Source organism: Lytechinus pictus, chromosome 11 (assembly GCF_037042905.1).
Source record: "Lytechinus pictus isolate F3 Inbred chromosome 11, Lp3.0, whole genome shotgun sequence".
Classification (NCBI taxonomy): Eukaryota; Metazoa; Echinodermata; class Echinoidea; order Temnopleuroida; family Toxopneustidae; genus Lytechinus; species Lytechinus pictus.
In genome coordinates this window covers 7,479,427-7,494,700 of record NC_087255.1, presented here as the reverse complement: position 1 = coordinate 7,494,700, position 15,274 = coordinate 7,479,427, and the positions used below count along the sequence as shown (strand labels likewise).

Sequence of the window (15,274 nt, the reverse complement as noted above, 5' to 3'; positions counted from 1 at the left end):
TTTATCTATGTATATTTTTTGTACGTGACTTTTGTAAAAACGATTGTAAATATCATATGAACAAATAAAGTCCCTCTTATGAGGATTAAAGAGAAAAAAAAAATCCAGGTCATAAACATGCATTTGCGTTCAAAGTAGAATGGGAACGTATTGAGCCATGACGTCATTGAAAAAATAGTAAGAAAATAAAACGTCTGTTCATCACAAAACTTCAGTCACTTGCACTTTTTATGTCACGTGACTTTATCAAGTACGAAATCATTTCCAGTCAGAAATTGGCATTGAATACGTTTAATCGTCAGAATTGGGCAAATTTCATGTCATGAAATGTAATTTCCAGGCCAAGAATCAGAGTTTGAAAGGAAATGTTTATCACAGCATTGGCCGAGGTTAGATTTAATTGCATGCAGCTATACTTATCAAATCAAAAGAGAATAATCTTAATACACTGAGATTTGCATAAAATGAAACTGGTATATATATTTAGATATGGCATAAAAACAAATCTATTCTATCATGGCTGATCTATTTACTGATGTTTTACGGCATTTTATATATTTATATAAAAGAATCTGATATGGGATTCCCCAATACCAATAAGAATAAAAGAATATAGCCCATCGATATGTTGGAAATGTAAAATATCGGCACTAGCTCGGCCCTTTTGAACTGTTATTACTCATGTTAATATATTTCCTTAATGTATTTTTTTCCCCGAGAGATTATTCATCCGAGAGAATATGAAGGAAAAAAAAACATGTCTCTTCCTATACCATGTATACCGTATCTCCGCTCTTGATTTTCACACCTAATTCTATACTGCATAATTATGTAAAATTATACATCATCATGAAACATAATATAACCACAAAGATTTTGCATTTTGAGTCATTTCAACAGGGTGAGTTAGTACATGGCAGGAACGAGGGGATTTTCAATAAAAAAAAATCTGGTCAAGATGACAGGGGAGTGATTTCACTTTGACTGTGTTATACATAGGATATGTGTGTTTTAAAACTGGGGATGGCATGAAACTTGCAAACAATGATATTGCTAGCCGGCTTTAGGTTCAAAACCCATTCATAGTTCATAACCCATTCAACTCTGCCATTCATCAACATTTCCTTGAAAGCTTTTCTTTTTGGTGACTTGAAATTACTTTAGAAAAGTGTCCTCGCATATATAATTTGCAACATGTATTATCATGCCAGAATCTTCTTTGCCAAAGTATGAAATTAACGCATGGAGTTGTAATTTATGACATATTTCAGTTATCACTTTCATATCTTATTTATTGTTGCGTTTCCAATTTTTATTTGCGCTGTTTCACACTGCGCACTTGAGTGCAATAATATAGAAAACACCGCGCAAGACAAATTCTTATTTTCATCATCATCATCATCATCATCATCATCATCATCATCATCATCATATTATCATCATCATCGTTATCATCATCAACCTCTGCAATGTTTTTTTTAATCAAATAAAACATTTTTTTTTGCCACCACGTTTGACCATTGAATAAACCTAAAAAGCTCAATACATAACACACCAGATGCAGATCCAGGATTTTCCAAGGGGGGTGGGGCAAATTTTCCCAAGGAAAATTTAACAAGCCCCCCCCCAAAAAAAGAAGATTTTCAACAAAAACTGTAGGTCATTTCGTCCACGTAAAATTTGAAAAGCAATAAAAAAAGGTCCCCACTTGTATATGAACGACATATTCCCATTAAAAAAATGCTAACTTTTTAAGGGGTCGGGGGCATACTTGTGTAAGAACGGAATATTTGCATTTAAAATATTGACTCTGGCTCTCAAGGGGGGGGGGGGGGGCACGGGCCGGATGTGCTCCCCCGTAGATTCGCCACTGCAACACATTGGCAATCATCATCATCATCATCATCATGAACTGATTTCACTGAATGTGTTTTAAAGGCGGAGACGAGTTTAATGAATGTAATCTGTACACAGGATGTAATCAATTAACAGAGTTCGAGCTCGAACAATGTTTATGGAATGATAATATCACAATGAGAATGGATGCTTTGAATGCGAGATTTAAGGTCATCGTCGCGCTCAAGGCTTAGAAGGATTTATATTTTGACAATCTGATAATGTTTACGTCGCATGATACAATATGTCATGATAATTATATTCCAAATTGTAAGTATGATTAAGCCACGAGCTCATGTTATACTGTAAAGGCAGGCCACCGCAAACATTTTTGTACTGTTTCAGGTTTTGAATTTTAGATGGTTTGCAATTTATCTACTCATGTGCAATTTCAACACTGCTTCGACTTCCTTCGGGAGTCTACATGTATTTCCTCAGCTCTACTTTTCCCTTTTTTGTGCTCGTTTCGATGCAACTACTACTTTATTTACTTGTTACCATTGTTAAATGTCTTGTATTGCATAATTAGTTTTTTTTTCTGAAGGTTGCCTCCTATTCTCTTTCAAATTCCACCTCTTGCTTTCCCTTCTCTTTGTCTTATCCCAATTTCTTTCCCTTCTCCCACCTCTTTTCTCTTCTCTCTCTTTCTTCTTAATCTTTCATTCCTCTTTTTTCTTCCTTGGTGACACTTTGTAGTACTTATGGCCTTTTGTATTTATTTATGATACATTTCTTTTTCATTTGTATGAATTTGTATTGTATTTGATATTTATTTATAATGTTTACATTATATTTTGTTATGATTCTATTTGTATGTAAACATTCACTTATTTCAGTCTTTGACTGCTTGTGATTGTATTTTGATAGTTTTTATTGCAATAAAATCCAATATATATATTAAACGATTTTAAATGTTCACAGCAATGTACAGTAAAGAAGGGGGTGGTGTCTTTAAAGGTCAAGTCCACTCCAGAAAAATGTTGATTTGAATGCATTAGAGAAAAATCAAACTAGCATGACGCTAAAAAAATCATCAAAATCGGATGTAAAATACAAAAGTTACGACATCTTAAAGTTTCGCTTATTTTTCACAAAACAGTGATATGCACAATTCAGTGACATACAAATGAGACAGTCGATGATTGTCCTTCACTCACTATTTCTTTTGTTTTTTATTGTTTGAATTATACAATATTTAATTTTTACATATTTAACAATAAGGACCAACTTGACTGAACCATGATATTAAACAATGCTAATTCTACAAGTTCAGGGAGGATTTAATCGTTGTATTACTTGACAATGAGGAAAAATAGAATATTCCATATCTACTATGATATATAGGCCAATATTCATTTGTTTCATTCGGATTTTCTCCTCCATTGAACTTTAACAGAGTTTTGTTATGCATTGTAATAATACCCATAAAAATCTATTAAGTTCTTGTACAGGCCCGTTAAAACGAGTGCATGTAATACCGATATGTTAGCCATGCATGTTTGTGCACATTATACCATAATTATGGACGAATCGATGGTTATTGCTCGTTTCCTTCTCTATCACCTCAAAATCGTAAGACTGTATGATCATTATTGACACTTTTTAGTGGCAAGTCCGGGTTAATTACTAGTTTGGGAAAAACCGTTTTATTGCACGAGGAAGTTCACAAACGCAGATCGGAAATTTGAATTAGGTAACGCTTTTATCATCAGGAAAGAGCATAATAGCTGGTATAGTTGTATAGACCTTTGGATACCATTGGTCAGTAAACGATATGTTTTAAATATACACTCTAAAAGAAAGGTTTACCTATTATTGGGTTAAATGGGAACATGCATGTTGGTTGGGTAAAAAGATACCAAATATTTTGTAGCTTTTACGCAATGTTGCGTTGAAATTTACCCTTCAAACATGCATTTTGCCCAATATTGAGGGGAAAATTACCCAGCAAACAAGCATGTTCTCTTTCTACCCAATATTGGGTAAATTTTACTCTCTGTTTCCATTCATTTCTACAAATGCAGCATAATTAGAAATGCAGACAATATAAACATGATAAAATACACGTAATATGAATACAAACATATCAAGATCATAAGAAAACGTTTCGACATAAATACAACTAGCAAATGAAGGACGAGTGAAAGATCATAATATGATTTATCGAGGACTGCATCTAATACATAACAATTAAAGCAAATCTTTAATAAGGTAAAAGAAAAATGATGTGGAGTTGGGTGCATTTCCCTATCTGTAAAATAATACTTATTTGAATTGAAAACAAAAACATGGGATTTTTAATCAGGAATTATTATAACTTAGCCTCAATGAGAAAAAAAATGAAGAACATATTTTGATATCAGGTGAAATATGACTCCATAACACGGGCCTACTAAAGCGTATTTCGCTGTAATGGTTTACGATTATGTTGAGATATTTGAGCTATAGTAGGAAAAAATGAAAAATGATTTAGTAAATGGTAACTAATAATGTGTAGGTACTGTTATAGGTATGTCTCATGTGTAAATTTTACCCAACATTGCTTGAAATGTATTATTATTTTACCCACAAAACATACATGTTCCCTACTACCAAATATTATAGCTACAACATATGTAAGATTATTAGTTCAAAACCAATCTGATGAACTTAGACAAGCGCATTTTATGCAAATGTTCTCGTGAGGGTGTTTTTCTATAAACATTGTTTACCATATTACGTTATGCAAATGTAAGGAGTCGGTGTCTTATTTATCACAGGCATGCGTTCCTCTCTTCGCACTCAGGTTTATTCATAAAAACATCTTTTGTGAAAGTCTCCAATAAACCGTATCTATTACAAAAAAAAATGGGACGGAGGAGACCGAAGATGCGCGGTATTGCAAGGGGCTGAAATTTGTAAGGCATTGCTCCGAAAACAATAATAATGATCATCATAAATTCCAAAACTAGAATTATTAATAGTATTTGATGCTAATAAGTATTTAACAGTTTTCTGATGAATGAGACGAGACCACTTGAACATGTATCTCCTTTCATGATCCTATCACCTACAATGATATTTTTGCAATGATTTATAACGTTTCTAACTCGAAAACTTACCGGCTTCTCCAATTCCAAATAAAAGACAAACATTGACGATGATAAATGTGAAGAACGTATTCATTGTTAGATCCATTGTGGAGCAGACGACGGATGGAGTACTGATCGTTAGATGGCTTGCTGGCAAATGCGATATACCGATATCTCAAAACGAGCACGATTATAGCATGTGTCGTCTGCGTCCGTTCAGATACTCACTCAACATTATGAATATATGATATATTATTCTTTGGCTTCGTGCATTACATAAATGTTTTGTTTGCAGCTATAAATGATCACATGAGCATACTTTGAGATTACCAAGGTGAATGAAGTTAATTATTTTCGGAAATAAATATTTAGGTGTAAATATTGTAACATGTACCAGGTTCCAGGAATAAATGTGATCGCTGTTTGATCTTTGCCTGTTGCCAAACCTTCATTTTGTAACCATGGAAACGCAATGCGGTAGTCGATTGGAAATGACAGTAGAAGAAGAAAAAAAACATTAACGTAAACATTTCCAGTTTTTAGGTTATTTATTAAAAGTTATGTGGATTGGCCTGTAAATGGCCTTTTTGATAAATTGGAATTGTGAATGCTATTGTTTAAGAATAATGTACATATAAATTGATATTTGTTCTTCGCACCTAAGGAATGAACGTGTAATCAAACATTCGTTGGAAGAATGAATATAATATGCATATAAATGATGATTATTATATGTATGTATTATACAATTAATTAAAATCCATATGATGTTTCGATTCTTTTCGAATAATATCAACATCAATTCACATCAACTCGTGACATGATATCATTACTTATTTCCTTATCTTAATCTGCATGAGAAAAATAAGCATGAATCATTTGAATTGGTGGTTTAACTTCAGCACATTAGTAATGAACATATCCGAATACTACTACTAGTACACGCTGCTCAAGGTATTCATATTCATATATTTTTTTTTATTGATTAAAGACATTTCAGTAGGTTAAGAATATCCTTATTACATGAACCTTAATGACCGTGAGTTACTCAACGAAGGACCTCTTTGCAGATAAACCATCTCGGCATTTATGTATCAACCTGTCAAGTTATATTCTAACCTTACATTTGTATCTTTAAATTCTATAAATTGTTAAGTAACTTAATGAGTCTTAATCGGGGGTTGTAAGTTTGTCAAGAAGTCTGCTTAATAAACATGCTTAATCTGCAAATTGAGAACTTGATAATAAATCATAGCATACTTTTAAAGAAATTAGAAGTGATGGGTTTAGACTCTGCATGTGTGACATGGTTTAGATCATATTTATCTAACCGTCATCAGGTAGTTACCATGCAGACGGTTCTTTCTGATTCACTGCCTATTAAATGCGGAGTCCCTCAAGGAAGCATTTTAGGCCCCATTCTTTTTATGTCTTACATCAATGATATGTGTACATGTATTAACGAATCTAAATTAATTTTATATGCTGATGATAGTGTCTTGCTATATTCGGATACAAATCCCAAGATAATTGATAAAAAAATTAGTGCTGATTTGGCTAATTGCATCGAATGGATGTCTGACAACAAGCTTAGTTTACACGTTGGGAAAACGGAAAGCATTTTATTTTGTTCTAAACGAAAGTTAAGATATACACACGATTTCAAGGTTTCATATAATAATCAGGTAATTGAAAGAAAAGATTCAGTAAGATATTTGGGAATTAATTTAACAAGTAACCTATCATGGACGGGTTTGGTAGACTCAATCGCCAAAAAGGCTAATTCACGCTTGAAATTTTTGTATAGATATCAAACCTGTTTGAATATGAAGTCTAGACGTATTTTATGCTTTGCGTTAATACAATGTTTATTCGACTATGCTAATGCGGCTTGGTACGGTAGTCTGGGTGTTACGGATAAGAAAAAGCTAAGAATAATTCAAAATAAAATTGTGAGATATATAAATGTTTTAGGACCAAGAGCACATGTCGGATATAATGAACTTGAAAAGGCAGGATTGCTTCATGTAGATCACAGGTCACAACAATTAGTATTACACCACGTGCATAAAATATTCTATTCGGATAAATTAGATCATTATATAGCAAATAATTTCACCCGGGTATCAAATATCCATAGGTACGATACTCGAAATAGTAATTTTAATTTCGTATTACCAAAACGTGAAGGACATATTGGAAACACTTTTTATTTTAATGGCATCCAATCTTGGAATGCTCTTCCTGATAAAATAAAAGCCGTTAAATTCTTTTGTCAATTTAAGAGTGCATTAAAAAATCACCTAAAACTGGAAGCTACCCGAGAACAGCATTACCAGTAAAATAACACATTTTGTACAGTTGGTTTCTAGTATTGTAGATAATGTATACATTAGGGTATGTTAAAATATAATCTTGTTTCACATATTAGGAAGATTATTGTTTGCTTCAGATGTTTGCAAATTATATGACTGATGGATACGTTTGTATGTATTTTATTTTCCCCCCCCAATATTCCAGTACTTGTCGTATTTTATATTTTTTGTTACAATATGTTAATGTTTTATACTAACTATAGGACCCCATTGGAAATAAGCCTTTCGGCTTTCATGGGCTATCCTGTCAAGGTATTTCCTCAATTTTATTGTAATCTCCTGTGATATTCTTGACGAATAAAATCAATCAATCAATCAATCAATCAATAATAATTATTTGGTAGTATATGTTTGCAGTGGCGTATCGTGGGTCACGGCATGGGGAGGGGGGGGGGGGGCACCAGCAAAAAAATTGGGTCACCAAAAACTAGTGTTAACCTGTGTACACACGGCCTGACCATTAATTTTACTCCGGTGCTAAGTTCACTATGTTCGTTAAACACACATGGGTGTTATTTCAACACCTTTGGCTATTATAACACTCTTCGATGTTATATTCAATTTCTAGGGTGGTGTCTTAACACCTCAGGGTGTGGTCCTCTGGTGACACCAAGAGGTGTAAATTTTTACACCCTACACTGTAAAAATGCCGGTGTTGATTTAGTACCAGCCTGGTATCTATATCGGTTCACACCAGAGAGGTGTTGAAACAACACCGGTTTGGCGTAAGGCTAACACCAATTTGGCATTAAACCAACATCGGTTTGATTTTTTAGTGGTGTTGTTTCAACGCTTCTCTGATGTGGACCGATATAGATACCAGGCTGGTGTTAAATCAACACCGGTGCTTTTGCAGTGTAGTTTTTACCGTGCACCCCCTCTCATAATGGTGTTTCATTTCATCATGTTCACAGCAGGTTCACTCTTACAGTAGGGTCCATGGAGGATGGGCTTATGGATGGTCAGGGGCCTGGGAACGATTTTGAAGAGGGGGTAATGACACACTGCAAAAACTCCGGTGTAGATTTAACACCAGCCTGGAATCTATATATGTCCACACCAGAGAAGTCTTAAACAACACCAGTTTGGTTTTGGTCTAACACCAGATAGGTGTTTATACAACACCAATCAGTATTAAACCAGCATCGGTTTGATTCCAAACTGGTGTTGTTTCAATACTTCTCTGGTGCGGACATATGTAGATTCCGGTCTGGTGTTAAATCAACACCGGAGTTTTTGCAGTGCAGGCCAACAAAGAAGGTAATTTTTGCCGGAAAAAATTGACAAGCCTAAATAAACAACAACAACAACACAAAAACAACGGTTTCGCTAAAAAATGAAGGTGATTTTGGCGGGAAAGAAGTTTTACAAGCAAAAAACAAACAAACAAACAAAACCCACACAACAACAAAAATGTTTTCGCTCCCATATGAAGGTGTTTTGGGTCAAATCTTGTACATTCTGAGCATATACTAACCTGGCTTCCGGAGATTCTTTCTATGGTGTTTAACATACGCAGCACCCCCAGGAAAATCGTAAAGGATGCAATATTTAGCATCGATTCCATAGGGGGCTTTCTATCTATGCCGACACACCAACGAAACCGACTCCAAACCGACCGACCGATGGCACGTCATTGGAAATACACGTAATCGATTCGGTCGGTCTGGCGTCTGCTTTGACAGTGTGACGGTACTATTGCACACGCCACTGATGCATGTTCTGACCCTGTCACACACGCGGTGAAACCGATTCAATGTCAATTGAAGCCGCATGGTTATTTTCAATGGCACATCGTCGGTCGATTTGGAGCCAGTTTTGTTGGTATGATTGAGGCATAACCCCTTCTGGGCCCGTAACACAAAGCTTAGCAATGAATAGAAAATATGACAGAACACTTCTGATTGGTTCCAGGTCAGTATTTTGAACTAAATGCTCATGTAACATTGATCTTGATTGGTCAGTCCGTTTAGCGATTGATCGCTAATATTTGTGTTACGGAGCCCAGATCTTACCTGGATGCCGTCTCTTATCTCAAATCATGTTTTAGATCTTATGGTGATAAATCGATTTCCCTTTTCTTGAAGATCGTCATCACTTTGAACCCTGACTTTTTCGTCACTGGCAGTTGTCCAAAGCAAAAGAAAAATCTATTTTAAGATTATCAGCGTTACCATGGCGACATAATGTTCACGTATCCCCCTGCTGACTAATGGCTGATATCATCTCCAAAGTCAAGTTATAAGAAAAAAATATCGCACGGTTTGAGAAAAATACACCAACCAAGAAGAAAGAGACACAGAACAAAATTATGCTTTGTTATAGTCTAGTGTTTTGTCCATGACTCATATTTATTATCAACCTCCGTTAAGAACATACGCCACCTTATCAAGGATGCCCTCATTGATATGGTAAAGGTCGGAGTCGGTTATCAAATATCCAAGTCCTTTGGAAGCGCATGAGACGTTATTCATAATGTGTTATGCGCTATACAAGAACTGACTATTATTATTATTATCATTATTAATGGCGATCGAGTAACTGTCTTGACAGTTCTATCAGACAGAATTATAGAGGACGGCAGTTGTTTGGATTTATACCGCCCCTATTCATGCTATCCGAAAGAATACACTGCATATATGACAGTGTGAATTTGTAGTAACCTCGTAAAACATGCTTTCAAGATATTAATAACTCTGTTGAAATGGAGCATCTCAATGAAGTGAACATAACTCTGTTCACTCTGTGTCACAATGAGTTCTTTCAAGCAGGGGCGATCTACAACGGTGGTATTACGGTCTACTGCAGCTGCATTACGGTCGTCTGCTGCTGTATCACGGCGGCACTACGATCGTACCATATCGCTGTCATGACCAACATCGCTGTCATGACAATGGAGGCACCGTTGCCGAGTGGTTTAAGGCGCCTAACTATACATGGAAAGTCCGGGGTTCTATCCCGGCCGCGGCACCTAAGCCCGTGAGCAAGGCATTTAATCAACAATGCTCTTTTATCCTGCATTGAAATAAATGAAAATGCTATACGCATTCTTGGTAACTAGGTGTGCACTTATATATAAAAAAAAAAACACTCGGCCGTTGCCTTGTTATTATGAAAGCATCTTGAGTGATGATAATGCCATGACCGTGATTCGACCGTTGAATGACAAACAGCTTGCAACTAACCACATACCATGATTTACAATCCTGAAATACTAATATGCATGTACAGTGTACATGTATTTGCTTCTTACTAGAGCCAAATATTGATAAGATTATATTAATTCCTAATTATGCATTAACATTATTGATATGCAAAGAGAAGACATGAACATTTATTTAACACTCGTCTAGATTTAGCCTACAAACCAAACAATGTTTTGAGATACTATATCGAACTATCGAGGTAGAAAAATTCAAGCTATTCACCAGTCTATATATCTATCCATTTATCCATCTATCTATATATCTATCTATTTATCTATCTATCTATCTATCTATCTATCTATCTATCTATCTATCTATCTATCTATCTATCTATCTATCTATCTATCTATCTATCTATCTATCTATCTATCTATCTATCTATCTATCTATCTATCTATCTTTCTACCTATCTATCTATTTATCTATTTACATATCTATAAACCTAGTTTGTCTAAATAAATTATTGTTTGCCATTGTTCTCCTGAATTTGCCAAGGTAGGGATGGGGAAGGGGGGGGGGGGAGAAGGAACCCGCAAAATCTTAAAGACAAAAAAAACCAATATCCAATATATAAAAAAAAGAATGGGAAAGTGAAAATATTAAAATCATTATTTTCTAAATATTATGTCAAAATATATCACAAAATTAGATTAAAAAGTTCAAAATTTATGCTCGCTCACAGATTTATAGAAAAATCCCCCTATACGCCATGTCTGCCCCCAAAAAAGTTTTACTCATGAGGCGGTTTATATCAAATCGAACATTGACAATGATCTGGTTATCCACCAAGGTAGATGGCATTTATCCCGATCGAAATCCTCCAAATCTTCGTTGTATTTAGCACGAGAAAAACACAGAGCTGCTTCTCTATCACAATGACACAGCCCTCTCGAACAGGGGCGCTTAGAATCTGTCACGAAGAAAAGAGAAAATATTGACAAAAAATTAAAACCGTACATGCAAACTTTGTAAACGTTGTAATCGATTTTTCGGAAAATTATAATGATAATAATGATAATAATATTAATAATAATAATAATGATTTAATGATAATAATAATAATTATCAATAACAATAAATAATAGCTGGATTTATAAAGCGCTTTTTGGCTGAGGATACAAAGCGCTGCTATCTAATTGCTGCCCATATTAGCGCACAAGCATTCGAGGAGTTTCTTCGTACCGGTACCCATTCACCTCACCTGAGTTGAGTGCAGCAAAATATGGGTAAATGTCTTGCGGGGAATCGAACCCACGTCCCTCATATTCAAAGACGAGAGTCATACCCATTAGACCACGACGCCCACATTTTAGATAGGCTTATAATGTCTGATAAAGGCAAAAATGACAGCTCGTAGAGTAGATAGAGAGTTTTGGTATATCTTGATCTTAATCTGTTCTGTAGCAAACAAAGATTTCTTGTTAAATTTTGAAATAAAGGAGAATTGTCACCACATCATCCTAGATCTACATCTGATTCATTTAGAATAAAGCTTATTATGAAATCATACACTCTAAGCTGGAAAATATGACACTGAAGATTATCAATGCATATATTTTGTGTTGATATTTACATATTGGAAGGTTTTCGTTTATTGCTTGGGAAGAATTCTGACATCTCGTCGTACGTGTCACGCTTATTTTGTCCATTTCTCAGCAGTTAAAGTCTAGGCCTACACATTTTTCTACCAGAATAATTTGGCACAGTTTTTAATACACATACAAACATCTGGGTGGTCATTTGATTGGATTCTGTTCAAAATCACGTTAAAATGACATTTATAGTGTTTTTGGTTGTCATGTTCGCACAACAGTGCCCAAAACTTCGCTTGATTTTTGAAGTTATGTACTTCAAAGATAAACTTACTACTCCCTCTTTATATGAGGGGGTGGGAAGGGGTTGAAAAAATGAATGGCCTTATGAAATTGAAAGAAATGTGAACTTACAGCAAGTAACCTTTGCATATTTTTTTCCAGAAGAAACTAATTGAAATAATAATAATAACAATAATAATAATAATAAAAACAATGATAATAATAATAATAATTATATGCAACATTTATATAGCGATTAATACAAATGTTTCTTAGCGCTGCATACTATTACCCCGGTCTTAGCACGGCTACCCTGATCGGGCGCACGAGCGTTCAAGGAATTCCTTCCTACCGAGTACCAATTTACTACACCTGGGTGAAGTAAATGTAGGTAAACGCCTTGCCAAATGACGCGAGCGCTGCGGTGGGATTTGAACCCCGGACCTTGTGGTTCAAAGTCCGGAGTCTTATCCACTGAGCCACAACACCTCTGCACCTCTAATTTAAAAAAAATTGCTTATATAAATGGCCCTATGGAATTGACAAAAAGTTACTTACAACACGTGACCTGTGCATCTTTCTTCCAGCATCGTTTTTGCCAAAACCGATATGGTCTGATGTAGGCATGGACAATGTTCTTGCAGGCCTTGGACTCTAACAGTCGATCGTAACATTCGTCGTGTTGCTTACAACATCTGCAAGAGAAGGGTAAGTTAAGTGGTTCTTATAAATGTCATATTAATTTTCTGATACTTTGTCCAAAGAGACATTTTTATCCGAATTTAAAATTGAGAAGTTAGATTTCTCGAGAGTTATAGAACGAAAGAGAGAGAGAGAGAGAGAGAGAGGGGGTATGGAAATGAGATAAGAGGGGGGGGGGGGGTAGAGAAAGAGAGGAGAAGTGGGAAGTGGAAGTACATGGAAAGGGGATGAGGCGATCATAAAGTCTAATGCGCAATATCATTGAGAATATATCATAAAAATGACTGAAATTAAAATCAAATCGCATACAGAATAACCAGACATCTTTCGGCCATGAAATGGCGAATGATGAAGAAACATCCAATGGCATAATGCCATATGTCTGTTTCAGCGAAATCAAGACTAACCCCCTCAATATGTTAAAATGAAAGGTGTTATGGAGACTAAATGTCTGCCAAGCACTAGCGTACCTACGGGGGGGGGGGGCAGAGGGGGCAGTCTGCCCCCCCTGACGAGCCACAACCCATGCAAAGGACGTATCCCTGCCCCCCTGACTAGCTTGAAGACCATTTTTTTTTTTTTTTTTTTTTGCTTGTCAAATTTTTTGGCGGACGGTTTTGCCCCCCCCCCCTGTGAAAAATCCCAGGTACGCCACTGCTGCCAAGTCGTTAGATAGTTACTTTTGAAGTATTGAAGAATTGATAATTGAGTACACCCAAGTACAGATTCCAAAGATGATAGAGTAACTCAAATGAAAGAAAGACAACGATTTCCATGAAATATCCATTCTGTAATTGTTGCAAAAAGTTTTGAGTGGGGTGTGTTTGGGTTATGGCGCACTATTTTGGAAATCTTCGAGAGAGCGAAGAGAGCAAGAAAAAATAATATCATAGTTTTGTCATAGAATGACACGCGAAAACGTCTCAAGATTTTCAAGTAAAATGATGTAAAACATGATAAATCAAAATCTACATTAAATTTTTTTTTTCAGAACCCCCCATCGGCAACCCACACCAGTGTGATCGTCTTTTCCTATCCAGACTGCCCATAAACATTCTCTGTATTATCAATAATGATTATGTAATTATCTTTATCATCGAGGAAAACAATAGTGGAAAAAGTCATAAAATAACGAAAGACAAATGGGTAAGAAAAAAAGAGAATATATTATCGAGTAATAAACAAGTGAATTATTCAATAAATCAGTCATCAAATTAACAGGGAGTTTAAGCACCGCGACGCAGACACTTTCAAGAACATAGAAAATGTATTGACAAATTACCTTCATGACATAGCACAATCAAGAAGTCTTTGTCGACAAAAGGTGAATAAAAACGATAGTTCGTCCTGGATTCTGGACAAACGACGTTATTGCAATTTTCGTCAATTTTTCGACAAAGACCTTCCAGCTGTCCATTGTTATTTGATGTGTATTTTCAACGCATTTGCTGCGTTCTTGGATTCGTTTGTGCGTCGCAACGCGAAAACTTCCTTAAATCAAACAAATTATTGGTTAATGAATGAATACCTACTGGATCGTTAAAACATGATGGCCCGTATTCTGAACTCGGGTTTAAATTACACCCTGGTTTTAAGTTGTTGTTTAACTATGGAGAGCCAATTAGGGCACAGGCCACTGTCAGTACACATTCAATTTATTAACTCGTAATGACACTAAAATCATTTAGAACTTTCTTAGAATGATGTCTGAAATATTTTCTTTATTACGAAAGCAAAGGGAATCAAAATAGTAAATATAAGAAATAAACAATATAAGCAGAATAATTGTTAAGCTTTGGCTCCCCATAATTTAAGACCAGACCTATACGGACCCCTGGGTAATTATTTTGAATAATTACGACTTACGCATCGACTCCGTCAATCGGATGACCTTTTCCTCCTCTCCCGCAGTAACATCCATATCCATTGTAATCAAGAGGCCATCTTCCTGTAGAACACTTAATCATGATTCCAAACTCGAGAAGGGAACGCCGGGGTCGATCAAACATAGCAGAAACTGGAGGATAAGGGGGCGTGGTCACGTGATTAAGAAAAAAAAATCTTTCTACCATATACATATGAACAGATACCTTCATCTTTACTCTAAAAATGAAAATACTAAACCACAAAGGGTCGAGGATTGACCAAATTTCAAACGTACTACTATTCATTCACCATTTTGCTTTTGGCCAGTCATGAAACTCACAATG

At 35.5% G+C, this 15,274-nt stretch overlaps 1 protein-coding gene across 1 annotated transcript in view; it reads right to left on the bottom strand.

The window, feature by feature from the left end:
* Nucleotides 1-14,991, bottom strand: part of LOC129271354 (basic phospholipase A2 1-like) — a 30,729-nt gene extending 15,738 nt beyond the window's left edge. Inside the window, exons 1-2 of the mRNA XM_064106593.1 lie at nucleotides 14,924-14,991; nucleotides 12,921-13,057 (exon numbers count right to left, since the gene is read on the bottom strand). Of these exons, the coding sequence (XP_063962663.1) occupies nucleotides 12,921-13,057; nucleotides 14,924-14,991 (205 nt within the window). The remainder of the gene's footprint in view (nucleotides 1-12,920; nucleotides 13,058-14,923) is intronic.
* Nucleotides 14,992-15,274: the final 283 nt, after the last annotated feature.